Source organism: Aquarana catesbeiana, linkage group LG02, assembly GCF_042186555.1.
Source record: "Aquarana catesbeiana isolate 2022-GZ linkage group LG02, ASM4218655v1, whole genome shotgun sequence".
In the NCBI taxonomy this organism is placed as follows: Eukaryota; Metazoa; Chordata; class Amphibia; order Anura; family Ranidae; genus Aquarana; species Aquarana catesbeiana.
In genome coordinates this window covers 136,991,365-137,005,515 of record NC_133325.1, presented here as the reverse complement: position 1 = coordinate 137,005,515, position 14,151 = coordinate 136,991,365, and the positions used below count along the sequence as shown (strand labels likewise).

Below are 14,151 nucleotides of genomic sequence, written 5' to 3'. Positions count from 1 at the left end.
CACACTTCCCAATGGGGAAATTTTCACTCCCCGCACCTTAGCTCAATACGGTACCACTAGAGTCATATATTTATTGCTTTGCGACTGCAGGGTGTTCTATGTTGGCAAGACTATTAGGGAACTCAGGCAGAGAATCGGAGACCATTTATACCACTCGATTAATGGTAAACTTACCACCATTGGCCAGCATATAGGCCTTCACCATAAATTTGACCCTTGAGCTATTAAGTTTTTGGCCCTGGAGGTGGTGCCCCCAGATGCCAGGGGGGGTGAACGCGACAGAGTGCTCTTGCAGCGGGAGACTCTCTGGATCCAGAGACTTAATGCCACTATTCCACCTGGCCTAAATTAAGTCAACTCTTATAGACCATTCTTGTAAATAATTTATCTGTCGCCTAGACTCTCTCCCCTGGGCTCCTGTAGGTCTTGCCTTAATTCTGAATGTATAGTTATATTTCTATACATTCCTTTTGCTACGATAACTGGCAACTAGATTATATGCGCCTACTTGTTCCATTATATGCAATTTATCTATGCCCTTCTATGTAGTTTAAACATTCCTTCTGTGCATGTACCTGTGTAATGTGTATGTTTTCATTTTTTTTCATCTGTATATCTCAGGCTCTATGTATCCCTGAGTCCCTGATGTGATTTCCTATGGTTGTTGTGGCCTTTTATGGGGATTTATACAAACCCCTTATATTGACTGTATGTACCTTATATTGTTCATATTCTCTTTTTATATAATCTCCTATTGTTTTTTTATAGCTGTGTATTCTTTTGTTTATAATATTGTATTCAGGTGTGACTGCCTCTCCTCTTCCCTTGCGATCTACGCCGGTGTATTGGCGTCCCAGGTATGTGTTCCCTTGTGGCGGCTCGGTCGGCTCCCTGGTGGTTGGACGGGCCCCTACCATGGGACTGCTGTCCTCCCACTTGCTCACATCCTGGTTTGGGCTCCGCCCATTGGCTACAAGGCGAGTGCGCAGTGCGGGAGCCTTGACCCTGTGACTTCAGCGCTACGGACGGCGCTGGCGAAATGTCACAGGGTTGGGGACTACAAGTAGCTAGCAGCAGCCTGCTTGTCCATAGGCTGGATCTTGGACCTGGGAGCTCCTCTACCTAACAAACCTGTAAGTCTTTCACTCTCGTGATTCACACCACATGTGTACTGCGGCTATTGTGTAGCCCTCCCTGTTCAAAGGATATGATAATGGGCTTATTTACTTACTTTGGGCACTGTGTTTTCCTTTACAGGATACCTGGGTGGGAGTGCTGTGCTTTTGTGCGCAGTCACTCTCTACCCTCCTTTTATAGTACTCCTATACATTGGTACCGCCCACTTTAGTGGGACCTCTCCTCCCGGTACCTCCAATTTGGTGTATTTTGAGAATTAGGTATATACCGTGTTCCTTTCCTTACACGTCAATTTGATTCACCTCCACTCCATTCCTCTGGCTCACTCTTCCCTTTCTTTTTCTCCTACCCCTTTGTCCTTTCCTTTTCCTTTCCATTCCTTTCCTTTCCTCCTCCCCCCTTTTTTCCCTCTCTCCCCCCTTCCTTTCCCCTCTTTTTCTTTCCCTCCCTTCCCCCTTTTCCTACTTTCCTTCCTCCCCCCCCTCTATCCCCTTCTCCCTCCCTTTCTTTTCTTTTCCACTCTTCTCCCCTAGCCCCTCTGGTCCCCCCCCCCTTTTTAATCCTCCCCTTTTCCCCTCCCTTTCTTTTTCCCTTCATTTTGTCCATTAGCCCCCCCCCCTTTTTTTACCCTGCCCCACCATTTACAACCCTAATTTCACTTCTATTTCTTACATTGTCCTACATGTTTTTCACCATCAATTAGCTTCAATCCTCACGGTTTTATTTTCACAAGTTCCATTCACTTTTTTAATCACTGCCCCCCATTCCCTACACCCTCGCCGTCCAATTCAATTATTTCACTTGTAATTTCTTATTAACTTGAATCACCCCAGTCACACCTCACTTCCCCCCACATGCAACTTTGTTTTAAATGCATGGTTTACCCATTCCATGTACTTTATTTCATCCAGACTCCAGCCTGTTGAATTGTTAGTCTCCCCAAGTCGCCGCAGGAGACCGCTTTTACTGGTGACGCCCTATGCCTCGTGTTTGCCGGGATGTGGGTAAGAAGTCTCGCATCTGCCCCTATATAACATCAGCATATTGCTTGATTGATATGTTGCTCTAACCACAGTTTTTTTTTTCCTGTATGTGATTAATTACATTATCATTGATTATGTGCTAATCAAATTACAGATATCTTCCTGATGAAGTGACTCAGTCCGCGAAACTAGTTGAGATGCTCTCCGTGATCAACTATCCCACTGTGATCTTCCCCACTTGGGGAGTATTATTTTGGTGATACACATGGACTGGACCCATGCTTTTAATCTGCAACTGATTTTTCTGTTATGTGTTACGCATTAATAAACTTTTGTACCATTTTATACAATTGCTAATGTATTTGTATTTACCCTCACTGTATTGTACCGAGATAGTCCATTTACCTCTTTCCTCTCTTGCTGAGACCTGGCTGGGGACCAGGCTCCTGATCCCCTTATCCCATTGTGCTGACAATGAAGGAGTTAACTGGCAGTCTCTCAGAAATGTATCAGATGCACAGCTCTGTGCATAGAGGTTGTTTGTGAGAGGCATATGTAGCTTTCTGTCTCACTTGTTTCAGAAGGCATTAAAAACAAAAATCAAACTGGCATATAGTAATGCAGGCAGCTTCTTCTGTATACATGTATGATGAACAACATGGCTTGTATAACAGGTCCATTCAAAAATTATTGCTCACTTGTGGGCTGTAGGATGCTGTGATTAGCTTTTAGGCATGTCCAGGCTTGTATGATAATGGCTGCACTGTCCTAAACTGTTCTAGATCCAGGATGATATCACATTTCACAGTGTATTCCAGGGCAAGAGATACTTTTTTGTCTGGATTTAAATGATTTTTTGACTGTTCTGCTTTCGCAATCTGAGCACTGAAAGTGTGATCCCTATAACTGATCCAGTTTTGGTGAGGTAGCATAAAGTGTTACTAAACCAGCAACAGTAAAATCAGTTTGTAAATGCAGTAAAGCATGCTTGTTATACTCACTGTGGAACCTAAGGGGTTAATCCTCTGCATTGTGTAAAAAGGCTGCTTGATCCTCTCTTCTCTACTCCTCCACTTTTACTGTCCCCAATCCATCTGCTGATAGAACAGAGTCCTAGAGGTACCCTGCACATGCTCAGCTTCGTGTGCATTGCTAGAGAGTTTTGTTTTTGTTTTTTTTTTAACTTACAGTCTCAGAAGCTTGGCAGACAGTGACTTAATCCAAATTACATCCTGCTGATCATTTAGGAAAGTTTTAGGTCCCTTTCACACGAGGCGGATCCGCTTCCACGGAGTCCGCCTCGGTCAGCGGGAGATCTCTCCGTTGATCTCCACTGAGCCGACGGAAGGCAGGTCCCTCTCTGCTCACTGAGCGGGGAGGGGCTTGTCAAGCGCCGCTGCTGCCTATGGAGTGATCGGACGAAAACGGGCAGCATGTCCGTTTTCATCAGATCTCACCCGATCCGATCCACGAGCGACTGATCCAAACGTAGAGGAATCCGTCTGCTTTTAGCGGATCGGACCGGGTCGGATGTCAGCGGACATCCGTCGCTTCATAGGCTAGCATTGAGCGCCTGTTCAGGTCCGCGTCAAAACTGACAGGCGGACCTGAACGGTCCGACCGTGTGAAAGGGGCCTTAAAGTAGTTGTAAAAAGCAGAAGTTTGTTTACCTTACTGAATTCTATGCAGTATTTTGAAAAACCATCTGCCTGCAGCTCCCCCTACAACCTCCCTTAAATACATACCTAAGCTTGATCTTGATCCAGCAATGTGCATGAGAGTTGAGACTCTCTCAGCTCTCTCACTCCTCCTTGGCTTAGCTATAGCAGTAGGAACTATTGGCTCCTACTGATTAGGGAGCAGGGGTGGGGAAGAGACCAACTCTGTGTGTCTTATGGACACACAGAGCAGGGCTCAGGAGCGGGCAAGCAGGAGTGTCCCCATAGCAAATGGCTGGCTATGGGGGCACTTGGCAGGGAGGGTGGATCCCAGAGCATTAAGGAGAGTAGGATCAGGGTTGCTCTGTGCAAAATCATTAAACAGAGCAGGTAAGTATAACATGTTTGTTATACTTTAATCGAAAACTTGAGCTGATCCTTACAGATGAACATCAGATAGGTAAAAAAAAAATCATAGTGTATCTAGCTCCAACAGAACATAGTACTTGTGGTGAATGGAGGCTAAAGTATGAAGAAGGGTGGGACTATAGAGCATCCCCTAGTTACGGAATAAATCTTAGCTATACTTAAATCTGCACCACCCCATTATAAGCCTATTCAAATTACCCTGTGAAAGGAAAGAGGTCTATGCTTTCCTATGCTGAGGACACTCCGTTCCGGTCACATGATCTCTCCAGCACCCAGCCTCAGTGAAGAGAAGAGATCTCCGACAGCAACTGCATAACCTATGCAGTGACGTCACCCAAAGGCTTACTATGGGGTATTTGTTGTTCAGCCCGGAGTATCTGGCACTCAATGTATTTGTTTTCTCCTGGCCTGAAATGTGGAGGGTCCATCAACCTCATCCCCTTTGATGTAGGACCAGTGGTGGCCTGAAGAACCTGTGCAGTAGGCACAGAGGCATGTCCTGACGTACATGAAAGATGCCCTCACTCAACTTGTGACGTTGCCAGGTTTTTCTCTGACTATTCTGAGACTAAAGGATAGCTCACCCAAGGATTTGCAGTGAGATCTGATGCGGATGTGTAGAGACTGAGACGCCCATCAATGAACCCACGATTTGCTTCTGTGCAGTCCTGCCGTGTAATGGGATTTGGGTGGATAAAGGAGACCCTCTATCTCATGCTGTTTATGATCTCCTATAATATAGAGATTATGATGATCCAGTAACTATACGTTTATAATGAGTACTGGTGGCGCACAGATGCACTTTGCGATTTGATTATCGATGTACACCAGGAGCAGCGCACCTTCATTTATTTTTGCTTGTAACACTATATGGACACTTTGTGACATTTTGAGTAATTTTGTGTTTTTGGATATTGATTTTTCACTATACGGTTATTAATATAATCAGATATTTTATCGGAGTTACATTTCACCTTATGTTTTAATAATAAATTAACACTTTGATGTTTAAACACTGATTTATTTTGGTGTTAGTATTAGACATTTGTTGTCAAGTTTATTTGAGTTACATTGCACTTTGTTGATTTAATTATCAAGTAGGGACATTTGTGTGAGAATGTATTGATTTTTTGAAACAGACAGCGCAATCTTTTTTGGTATTTATTTTCTATGCTTTCCTATTCTGAGGACACTCCGGTCCGGTGACATGATCTCTCCAGCACCCAGCCTCAGTGAAGAATAGAGATCGCCAACAACAGCTGCAGAACCTATGCAGTGACGTCACCCAAAGGCTTACTATGGGGCATCCGTTGTCGGCTGTCCCTCCTACACTAAAGCCGGCGCTAAAAGCCGATCATGCGACTGGACCAGAGCACCCTTAGCCTAGGTAATTATAGACATCTTTTCTTTCACAGGGTAGTTAGAATAGGCTTAGAACAGGGGTGGGGGCAGGCTTAAGTATAGTCAGGATTTGGCTAGACTTCAAAAGAAGGCTACAGCACGGGCTTCCAATGCTGGGAGGGTGTACATGAACATCCTTCTGTGATCGCGCTACATGTGCACCCCCTGTGAGTCCTTCAGGTAAAGGGCCAATCACAGCACCTCTTTACAAACATGATCAGCTGATCACGGGATGTAAACACAAGCCGATAACCGGCTTGTGCTAAGGACATGTGCACTGATTATCAGTGCAGTCCCAAAAATGCCCACCAGTGCTGCCAATCAATGTCCACCAGTGCCACCTATCAGTGCCCATTGGTGCTGCCAATCAATGGCTATCAGTGCCTCCTCATCAGTGTCACCTATCAGTGCTGTCCATCGGTGCCGCCTACCAGTGCCCCCTATCAGTGATGCCTATCAGTGCCCATCAGTGCAGCCTTCATCAGTGTAATCTCATCAGTGCCGACCAGTGCCGCCTCATCAGTGCCCAGTGTCACTTATCAGTGTCCATCAGTGCAGCCTCATCAGTGCACATTAGTGAAGCAAAAAAAATTACCTGTTTGCAAAATTGTATAGCAAACTCTGAAAAATGTTTGTTTGTTTTTTCGGTCTTTTTTTGTTTGTTTAGCTAAAAATAAAAAACAGTGGTGAATACCACCAAAAGAAAGCTCTATGTATGTGAAGAAAATTATAAAAATGTAATATGGCTACAGTGTTACATGACCGTGTAATTGTCATTCAAAGTGTGACAGCGCTGATAGCTGAAAATTGGCCTGGGCAGTAAGGGGATAAAGGTGCCAAGTAGGCAAGTGGTTAAAAGCAAACACACAGGCAATGCATGTGTAGTATGATAATAGCAGTGGTGCACCTAGCTCTGCAAAACAGTAAAGATGTCACTTGCTGACTGCCAGCGAGCTAAATGTTCAGCTCTCTGGAGAGGGGAAGTTTACTGCTTTTTTTTCTTTATAGACTTTATTTTCTGCCAGTATGCAAAAATAACTGATGGTCCTGTCAGGATTCCAGTGTCCATGTAACTTCCTGTTCAATGTTCTGTTCAATGAACTGATATATACTGAACAGTATTATATTTTTTCTTTTGTGAAATACAGAACAATTCATTTCTATGTAATGGAGGTAAGGAGAGGGAGAATTATCTGTAGTCCAAATCAGGAAAGCAACCTAGGGTGACAACACTGTTCCTCCACAAATAAAGTGAAGTGAGTGGGCACACGATAACATATAACTCCCCTTGCCCCCACTCGGCTGGTGTTTGGTCATTGGACTAGCCTTGTCACATTGCTGTTGAGAGAGAATCCTCAGCACTGTGTAAGCTTAAAGGTGCAAGCTATAGATGAAATAAATGTGGCCTGTGCTGCAGGGACAGACTGATCCCTGTGTTGTTTACTGTTTGACAGAAGTCAATCAGTAGATCGACTTCTGTCGGGTGTGACTTTTGGAAAACTTTGATCAATCAGCAGCTGCAGCTGCTGATCAGTGTATTCTGATGATGGAGAGTCCTGCTGTCGGAATAAAATGTCTTGGTGGGGAGGATTCCTCCATCCACCTCACTTGTGTTCTGAGTTTTTTTTTTTTTTTTGTTCAGCCCTCTGGCTGAACAAAAAAGAAACAAATCATTTATGGCCAGCTTTAGGCAGAATGTTGATCCCTTCACAGACCTCCCAACTTTTTAAGATGGGAAAGAGGGACACCTATTAGCAATAGTATGTATGTATGCATAGAAGAGTTGACAGTATGTCAGGGTCAGTTGGGAGCTATGGTTTAGGATAAAAAAGGGTGATTGGGGGAAGTGAAGGTGAATATGCACCTCTAGGCAAGGGTGGGGATAAATGAACCTGCTTCTTTGCCCCCAACAAGCTAAATGCAAGACCAGTTTAAGGATATGTATTTGCAGACTTTGAATTATTGAGTTCACTTTCGTGTTGCATATACTATAGATTCAGAAGCAGATTTACATACCTGAATATTGTGATCTACGCAGGCAGGACACAAGTTTGACATCTTCTAGGTTATGCCATGAATCAGTGTTGAATGTAAAACCATTCAGCTTTGTTTCTAAGCCACTGAGAGAAGAGAAAATAGGACAATGATTATTAATACCTGTTATGAATGGATAATGCTGGTACACAGAAGTCTGTACCCAGTAAATTCCACACAATGTCCAGCCTCTCCCTGCAGATCTTTTATCTGAAGGGTCAGAACTACCAGATCATGGACTACAGCCAATAAACCAGGCATACCAGGTAACAGCCATACTGAAGCTTAGACATGAGGGAAGTTTAGAAGAAACCTTGCCTCGGGCAAAAATATTGTTTGGATTGTTATGGCCCTAAAATTCCTCAGTGAGGAGCACCGAACTGTATGCTAACCATATTTTTATATGCAAGTGCACTCCAAAATAACTATTTTGTAAAAGATGTTAATTAGTGTTAATTACCATGAAGACATTATAAATTGTACACATAGGATGCATTTGTTTTATTATGTACAGCATCATATTAGACTTTGCTGTATCTGTCTCATATAACCCTGCCTTGCAGCAAAAAAAAAAATGTTCTACAGCAGTGTCAGCAAAGCAGTTATGTGGCACATGGCCGCTTTAAATAAAGTCACAGATGCAGTGGATCACCAAAGCCTACAGTCATCATAAGGCTGGTGACAGGTGGGTTATAATTACTGGTATCAGTGACATAATGCTAGTAGTATTAGTGTTGCAAGAAATCATTCATAAGCACTGGATGAGTGGATCAAATTAATCACTTATTCAGATTGGTTTAACTATGATAAATGCCAATTGCACAACAGTTATGATATATATGTAGCGGTACCCCCGTAGGGGCTGCTGAGTTATTGTGGCCCACCTGTCACCCTGTCCAGCCCAGCATTCACTTCCAGACACTCCAAGACAATGAACAAGTCCATCAGCTTTGTTTTTGTATTTTTATTGAGAGATTAGAAATTGAATGGGGTTAAGGGATTCATGGGATGCCCAGGAAAAATATTCTTGCTTGGTTTGGGACAATTTAGATACTCTTCTCCTGCAAAACACTTTATCTCTCCTTCTCCCTCCAGCACAGGTCTTCTGGCGCAGCTAGCACATGGTTAGGCCTAACACTGGTTTTAGCCAGGCCTTTGCAAAAGTGCCTTATTACAGGCAGGGACCACGGGCCTCTATGATGTAGCAAAACAAAGTTCCGGTGCTAGCTGCCCTCTTTGGTGAGCTACTGAATCCAGTCAGCCCTTTGCAGACCCTGACAGCCCTCCCGGCTGCAGCGTCCCAACTTCACTGCCAGTAACATCACAGTCTCTCCCGCTGGATTTACATCCATCTCAGACTGCACACTGTTGTATATGTTGTAATATGTTCACCGATTTATGTGGGACATTGTTGTGTGTATGTACACATGCAGTCAATGTTGACCAGGCCAGAATGACAATGGTTGATTTGTCCAACTGAATTTTAACAGCTGAAGACTCTTTGATGTGTTAATCTTATGCAAGTCTATTTGAACATCTCAAAGGGTATTCAGGTGGTATCTGTTAATCTAATCTAATTACATATATCTAAAGGGGACTTGTTGATGTTGATATGCGGGAGTGCAAATTGAGGTGGTTCACGGCTGTTCACGGCTGGGGGTTGTTGTCTGTTTGATAGACTAAAGTTTATCAAAGTCCTAAATTGAAACGGCCAATCAAATTGCTCAGCCATTCAATGCCTGGTGAATATAACACGGCATTCAGTCTATAGTTGAAGTTAGGCTTGTCTGTGTATGGACACACAGACCTAAGAACATGGGACTTTGAATTATATACTCTGTCGGATTTTTTTGTCACCTGTGGACTTTGGACTTTGTTCTGTGTTGGAAGTCAATAAAGTGCATCTCTCTGGAAGAATTGGGTTGCTGCGGAAGAGTACTTACTAATTAATTATCATACCCACGATACCACTATACTACCACCCAATATATATTTTTATATCACTACACACACTCCCAGTCCACTCCGGTATGCCTCTCCCAGCTCTCCCGACTGTGCCTGTCACTCACCAACACCTGATGGATCCCTCCTGGAGACTTGCCCAGCAGTATTCCCCACTGTTCTCTCCTGCTCCTGTTCAAGTCACCCCTTGGGTTGTGTGGGGTTCCTGTTCAGCTCCGAGCCCCCTGGCCCAAGGTCACCCACCCCCCAGAGTAGGGGGCTTCCTCAAAGGCCCGACAGCCTAATAATCCATCTCCAGTTCTTCTACTCGAACAACTCCTCTCCAGCTGGGCTGACCCTAGATATTTAAGGAGGCCTGCCCCCTGCCAATCCAGGTTGGGGATTGGTCAGGGCTCCTTAGAACACCCCAGACAGCTCCACCTCTCTTCCTCACCTTCTTTCTAGAAGCAGAAGGGAGGTAACTGAAAGGTTAAACTAGCTGTGAGTCACCAGCCTACTCTAGACCAGTCCCAGCCCACAGATCAAAACAAACAGGCCTAGCTTTCAGCTAGCTGTTCTACCAAAAACTTCACTTTAGCACCTACACCAAGTAGAGGGTGCTACATATAACAAGCAAAATAATTAATCAAATCCATGTCCAGGCAGTTTATCACTTGTCTGCATAGTGACTAATAAAGCCAGCCATACATACACTATATTGTCAAAAGTATTGGGACACTTTCCTTTATACGCACATGAACTTTAATGGCATCCCAGTCTTAGCCCGTGGGGTTCAATATTGAGTTGGCCCACCCTTTGCAGCTAATACAGCTTCAACTCTTCTGGGAAGACTGTCCACAAGGTTTAGGAGTGTGTCTATGGGAATGTTTAATTGACTTTTCCTCCAGAAGCGCATTTGTGAGGTCAGGCACTGATGTTGGATGAGAATGCCTGGCTCGCAGTCTCCACTCTAATTCATCCCAAAAGTGTTCTATCTGGTTGAGGTCAGGACTCAGTGCAGGCCAGTCAAGTTCTTCCACCCCAAACTCACTTATCCATGTCTTTATGGACCTTGTTTGTGCACTTGTGCCCAGTCATGTTGGAACAGGAAGGGAGCATGAAATTGACCAAAATGTCTTGGTATGCTGATGCCTTTAAGCTGCGTACACATGATCGGATTTTCCGACGGGAAATGTGTGATGACAGGCTGTTGGTGGAAAATCCGACCGTTTGTACGTTCCATCGGACAATTGTTGTCGGATTTTCCGCAGACAAATGTTGGATGGCAGGCTCTAAAATTTTCCGCGGAGAAATGTCTGTTGTCGGATTTTCCAAGCGTGTGTACAAAAGTCCAAAGTACAAACACGCATGCTCTGAAGCAAGGACGAGCCAGAAGCTTTCGGTCTTGTAAACTAGCGTTCGTAATGTAGAATTAACATTTATGGTGTGGCAAATTATGAAATCTCAATGCAGCGCACATTCTCTTCTTCTTTAATGGGATAATAATGAAGCTGCTTTGCTAGTGATACTGATGGAGTTATTGCAAACGAATTTCCAAAGGCTTTTTTTCTAGTGATATCAAGAATAATATTATTATGCTTGTTATTTTTTTTTTGGTGCAAGTTACCACAACATCATTATCCCATAGTTTTTAAGATCAAAGATACAACTATGTTGGTGTCCCTTGTTAATTTTACATTGTATTTTTTAAAATGTAACTGCCTACTCCCAAACTGTAATTTGAAGTAAAACATATAGTCAAGTATTATTCTCCACAATTTTTTTTATTGTGCATTAAAAAAAGAAAACAAATAAAATTAGACATGCTATCTGCCAATAGAACATAACCAAAAAGTGCATTCTATGCATTAAAAAATATTGAAAATATACTAAATCTAATCATTATTCAACCAAAAAATAAAATAAAAAGCTCATGCATGTGTTCTGCTTCTTAATATAGGGGGTCAACAATTCCAAGAGTTGGTGAAAGCAGGGGTCCTTCATCCGGAGATAATTCCGAAAAACATCTGGATTATTCTCCTGGAGCTCCCACAGCAAAGGCATATGACATAATTGGTCACGATTAATAAAGCAACCAATTTTTAGTCCAAGAAATCCTCCTCCTCCTGTTCCTGGACTGTATTTGGGTCAAAGCAATAACTCCAATGCCCCGTACACACGATCGGACATTGATCGGACATTCTGACAACAAAATCAATGGATTTTTTCAGACGGATGTTGGCTCAAACTTGTTTTGCATACGCACGGTCGCACAAAGTTGTCGGAATTTCCGATCGCCAAGAGCGCGGTCACGTACACCACGTACGACGAGACTAGAAAAGGCCAGTTCAGAACCAAGCGCGGCACCCTTTGGGCTCCTTTTGCTAATCTCGTGTTGGTAAAAGTTTGGTGAGAGACGAATCGCGCTTTTTCAGACTTGTGGTTTTCAGATTGTTTTCTGCTGTTCAGTTTGTGCTTGTGGGTTTGTATCTACTCTTCAGTGCGTGCAGCGAGTTACGCGTGACTCTTGTCATTGTGTTCTTGTTCATTCGTTACTGTTTTTCAGGTCGCTCTTCACAGGCCTTGCTGTTCTTCAGTGCGTTCTGTTACTTCGTTCTGAGCAGCGGACCGTTTTCTAGCCATGTTGCGTATACGTACTCCTCGTAGAGTTCGTGCTGTGAGGGGGCTTGGTGTTGGGGTCCTTACCTTGACACAAGTCCAGTCCATGAACAGGGTGGGGAGGAGTTCATGGACCAAGAATTGGTTGCTTCAGCGTGACCAGTTCTGTCATATGCCTTTGCTCCGTGAGATCCGTGAGAATAATCCTGATGATTTCAGGAACTTTCTCCAGATGACGGACCCCGTATTTCACCGTTTGTTGGCTTTGCTGACCCCTTATATTAGCAGGCAGGATACCTGCATGAGGCAAGCCATCACTCCGGAGCAGAGGCTCGTCGCCACCCTGCGGTACTTGGCGACGGAGAGAAGCCTGCAGGACCTCAAATTCTCGACAGGCATCTCACTGCCGGCTCTGGGGATCATTATCCCAGAGACCTGTTCTGCCATCATTCAGGTCCTGCAGAAGGAGTATATTAAGGTAAGATTTATCCTTTAACATCACATTTTATTGTATTTAATGTTTGATAATATATTGTATTTCTTTCCTCATTCCCTAATTACCATGATTGTAAAATGCTGTGAATGTCCCCTTTGTTCTCATGCATGCTTGATTTTTCTGTAATTATTTTTTTTCTCCTTTATACATATTTGCCTTCACTTACCTCCTCAGCATGCTCTCCTGGCCCTATATTCACCTCATGTAGTCACTTAACAATGTATTTTATCAGCTCCATAGTAGTGTTTACCCCAAACACTCCTAAAATGTTTTAAAATGTGATTTGTGCTTTAAATTCAGGCAGAGTGCCAGAGGCTTTTTTTGTGGATCCCCAAATCATTTGGAACCCTCCCCCCAACTGCTAAGCCAGCTGATACCAATTCTCTATCTATCCTCAATCATCTATCTGCTGACTTTGCCAAACCCATACACACTATACCCATCTCTTTAGTGGTCAGATTTATGGATGAATTCCCCATAGCATGTAGTGCAAGGGCCTGCCTGTATACTTTCAAATGGTACTGTGCTCAAATGTGTACAGTGTGTATTTATATCTTTGTATTATGACACTTCTTACCTGTTCGGTGGGCTGTCAATAGTGTAAGTAAGGAAGGGCTGGCCAAAGTAATACCCATTATTTAGGCATTCATCTCTCAATGAAGTGGAGAGGGTTACCTGTCCAGGAGCTCCCCCCCTATAATGTTAGAAATGGCCCATGGGGGGGGGGGATCTGATAGGTGTACCTTATACTTTGGTCTTTAAAAACTCCCTCAAATAAACATTATCTTGATGTTGGCCAAGAATGTTTGTGTCTAATCTGCTTTCCCTGTTTATGTGCAAAATGAAATTTTTTTTTTCTTGTTTGACTCCACAGTTTCCTTCCACACCACAGGAATTGCATACTGTGGCCTCCCGCTTTGCCCAGTGGTGGGACTTTCCTAACTGCGGAGGGGCAATTGATGGGAAACACGTCCACATCGTCCCACCACCCAACTCGGGGTCATACTATTTCAACTATAAGGGGTTCAATAGTATTGTGATGTTGGCGGTGGTGTCGGCTACTTACGAGTTCCTGTATGTGGACGTGGGGAAGAATGTCTGGATGTCCGATGGTGGAGTCATCGCCCAGACGGAGTTCTACAGGCGTCTCCAGAATGGCAGCTTGGACTTGCCACCTCCAGAAGACAATGTGGAAGGACTCCCATTCGTCTTCGTTGCGGATGAAGCGTTTGCGCTGGGGGACCATCTTATGCGGCCATTCCCGATGAGGACCCTCACCCCGGATCAGAGGGTTTTTAATTACCGGCTGGCCAGAGCCAGAAGAGTGGTGGAGAACACATTTGGAATCATGGCCAGCCGGTTCCGCCTATTTCTTACACCCATACACATGGCGGAGTACAAACTGAATCACGTCATCCTGGCGTGCTGTGTTCTACACAACTTTTTACGGCAA

General features: G+C 43.9%; 1 protein-coding gene across 1 annotated transcript in view; it reads right to left on the bottom strand.

Moving 5' to 3' along the window:
• LOC141127240 (polyunsaturated fatty acid lipoxygenase ALOX15B-like) overlaps positions 1-14,151 on the bottom strand; it is a 276,986-nt gene that overhangs the window by 176,123 nt on the left and 86,712 nt on the right. Inside the window, exon 6 of the mRNA XM_073613507.1 lies at positions 7,625-7,728. Coding sequence (XP_073469608.1) covers positions 7,625-7,728 — 104 coding nt within the window. The remainder of the gene's footprint in view (positions 1-7,624; positions 7,729-14,151) is intronic.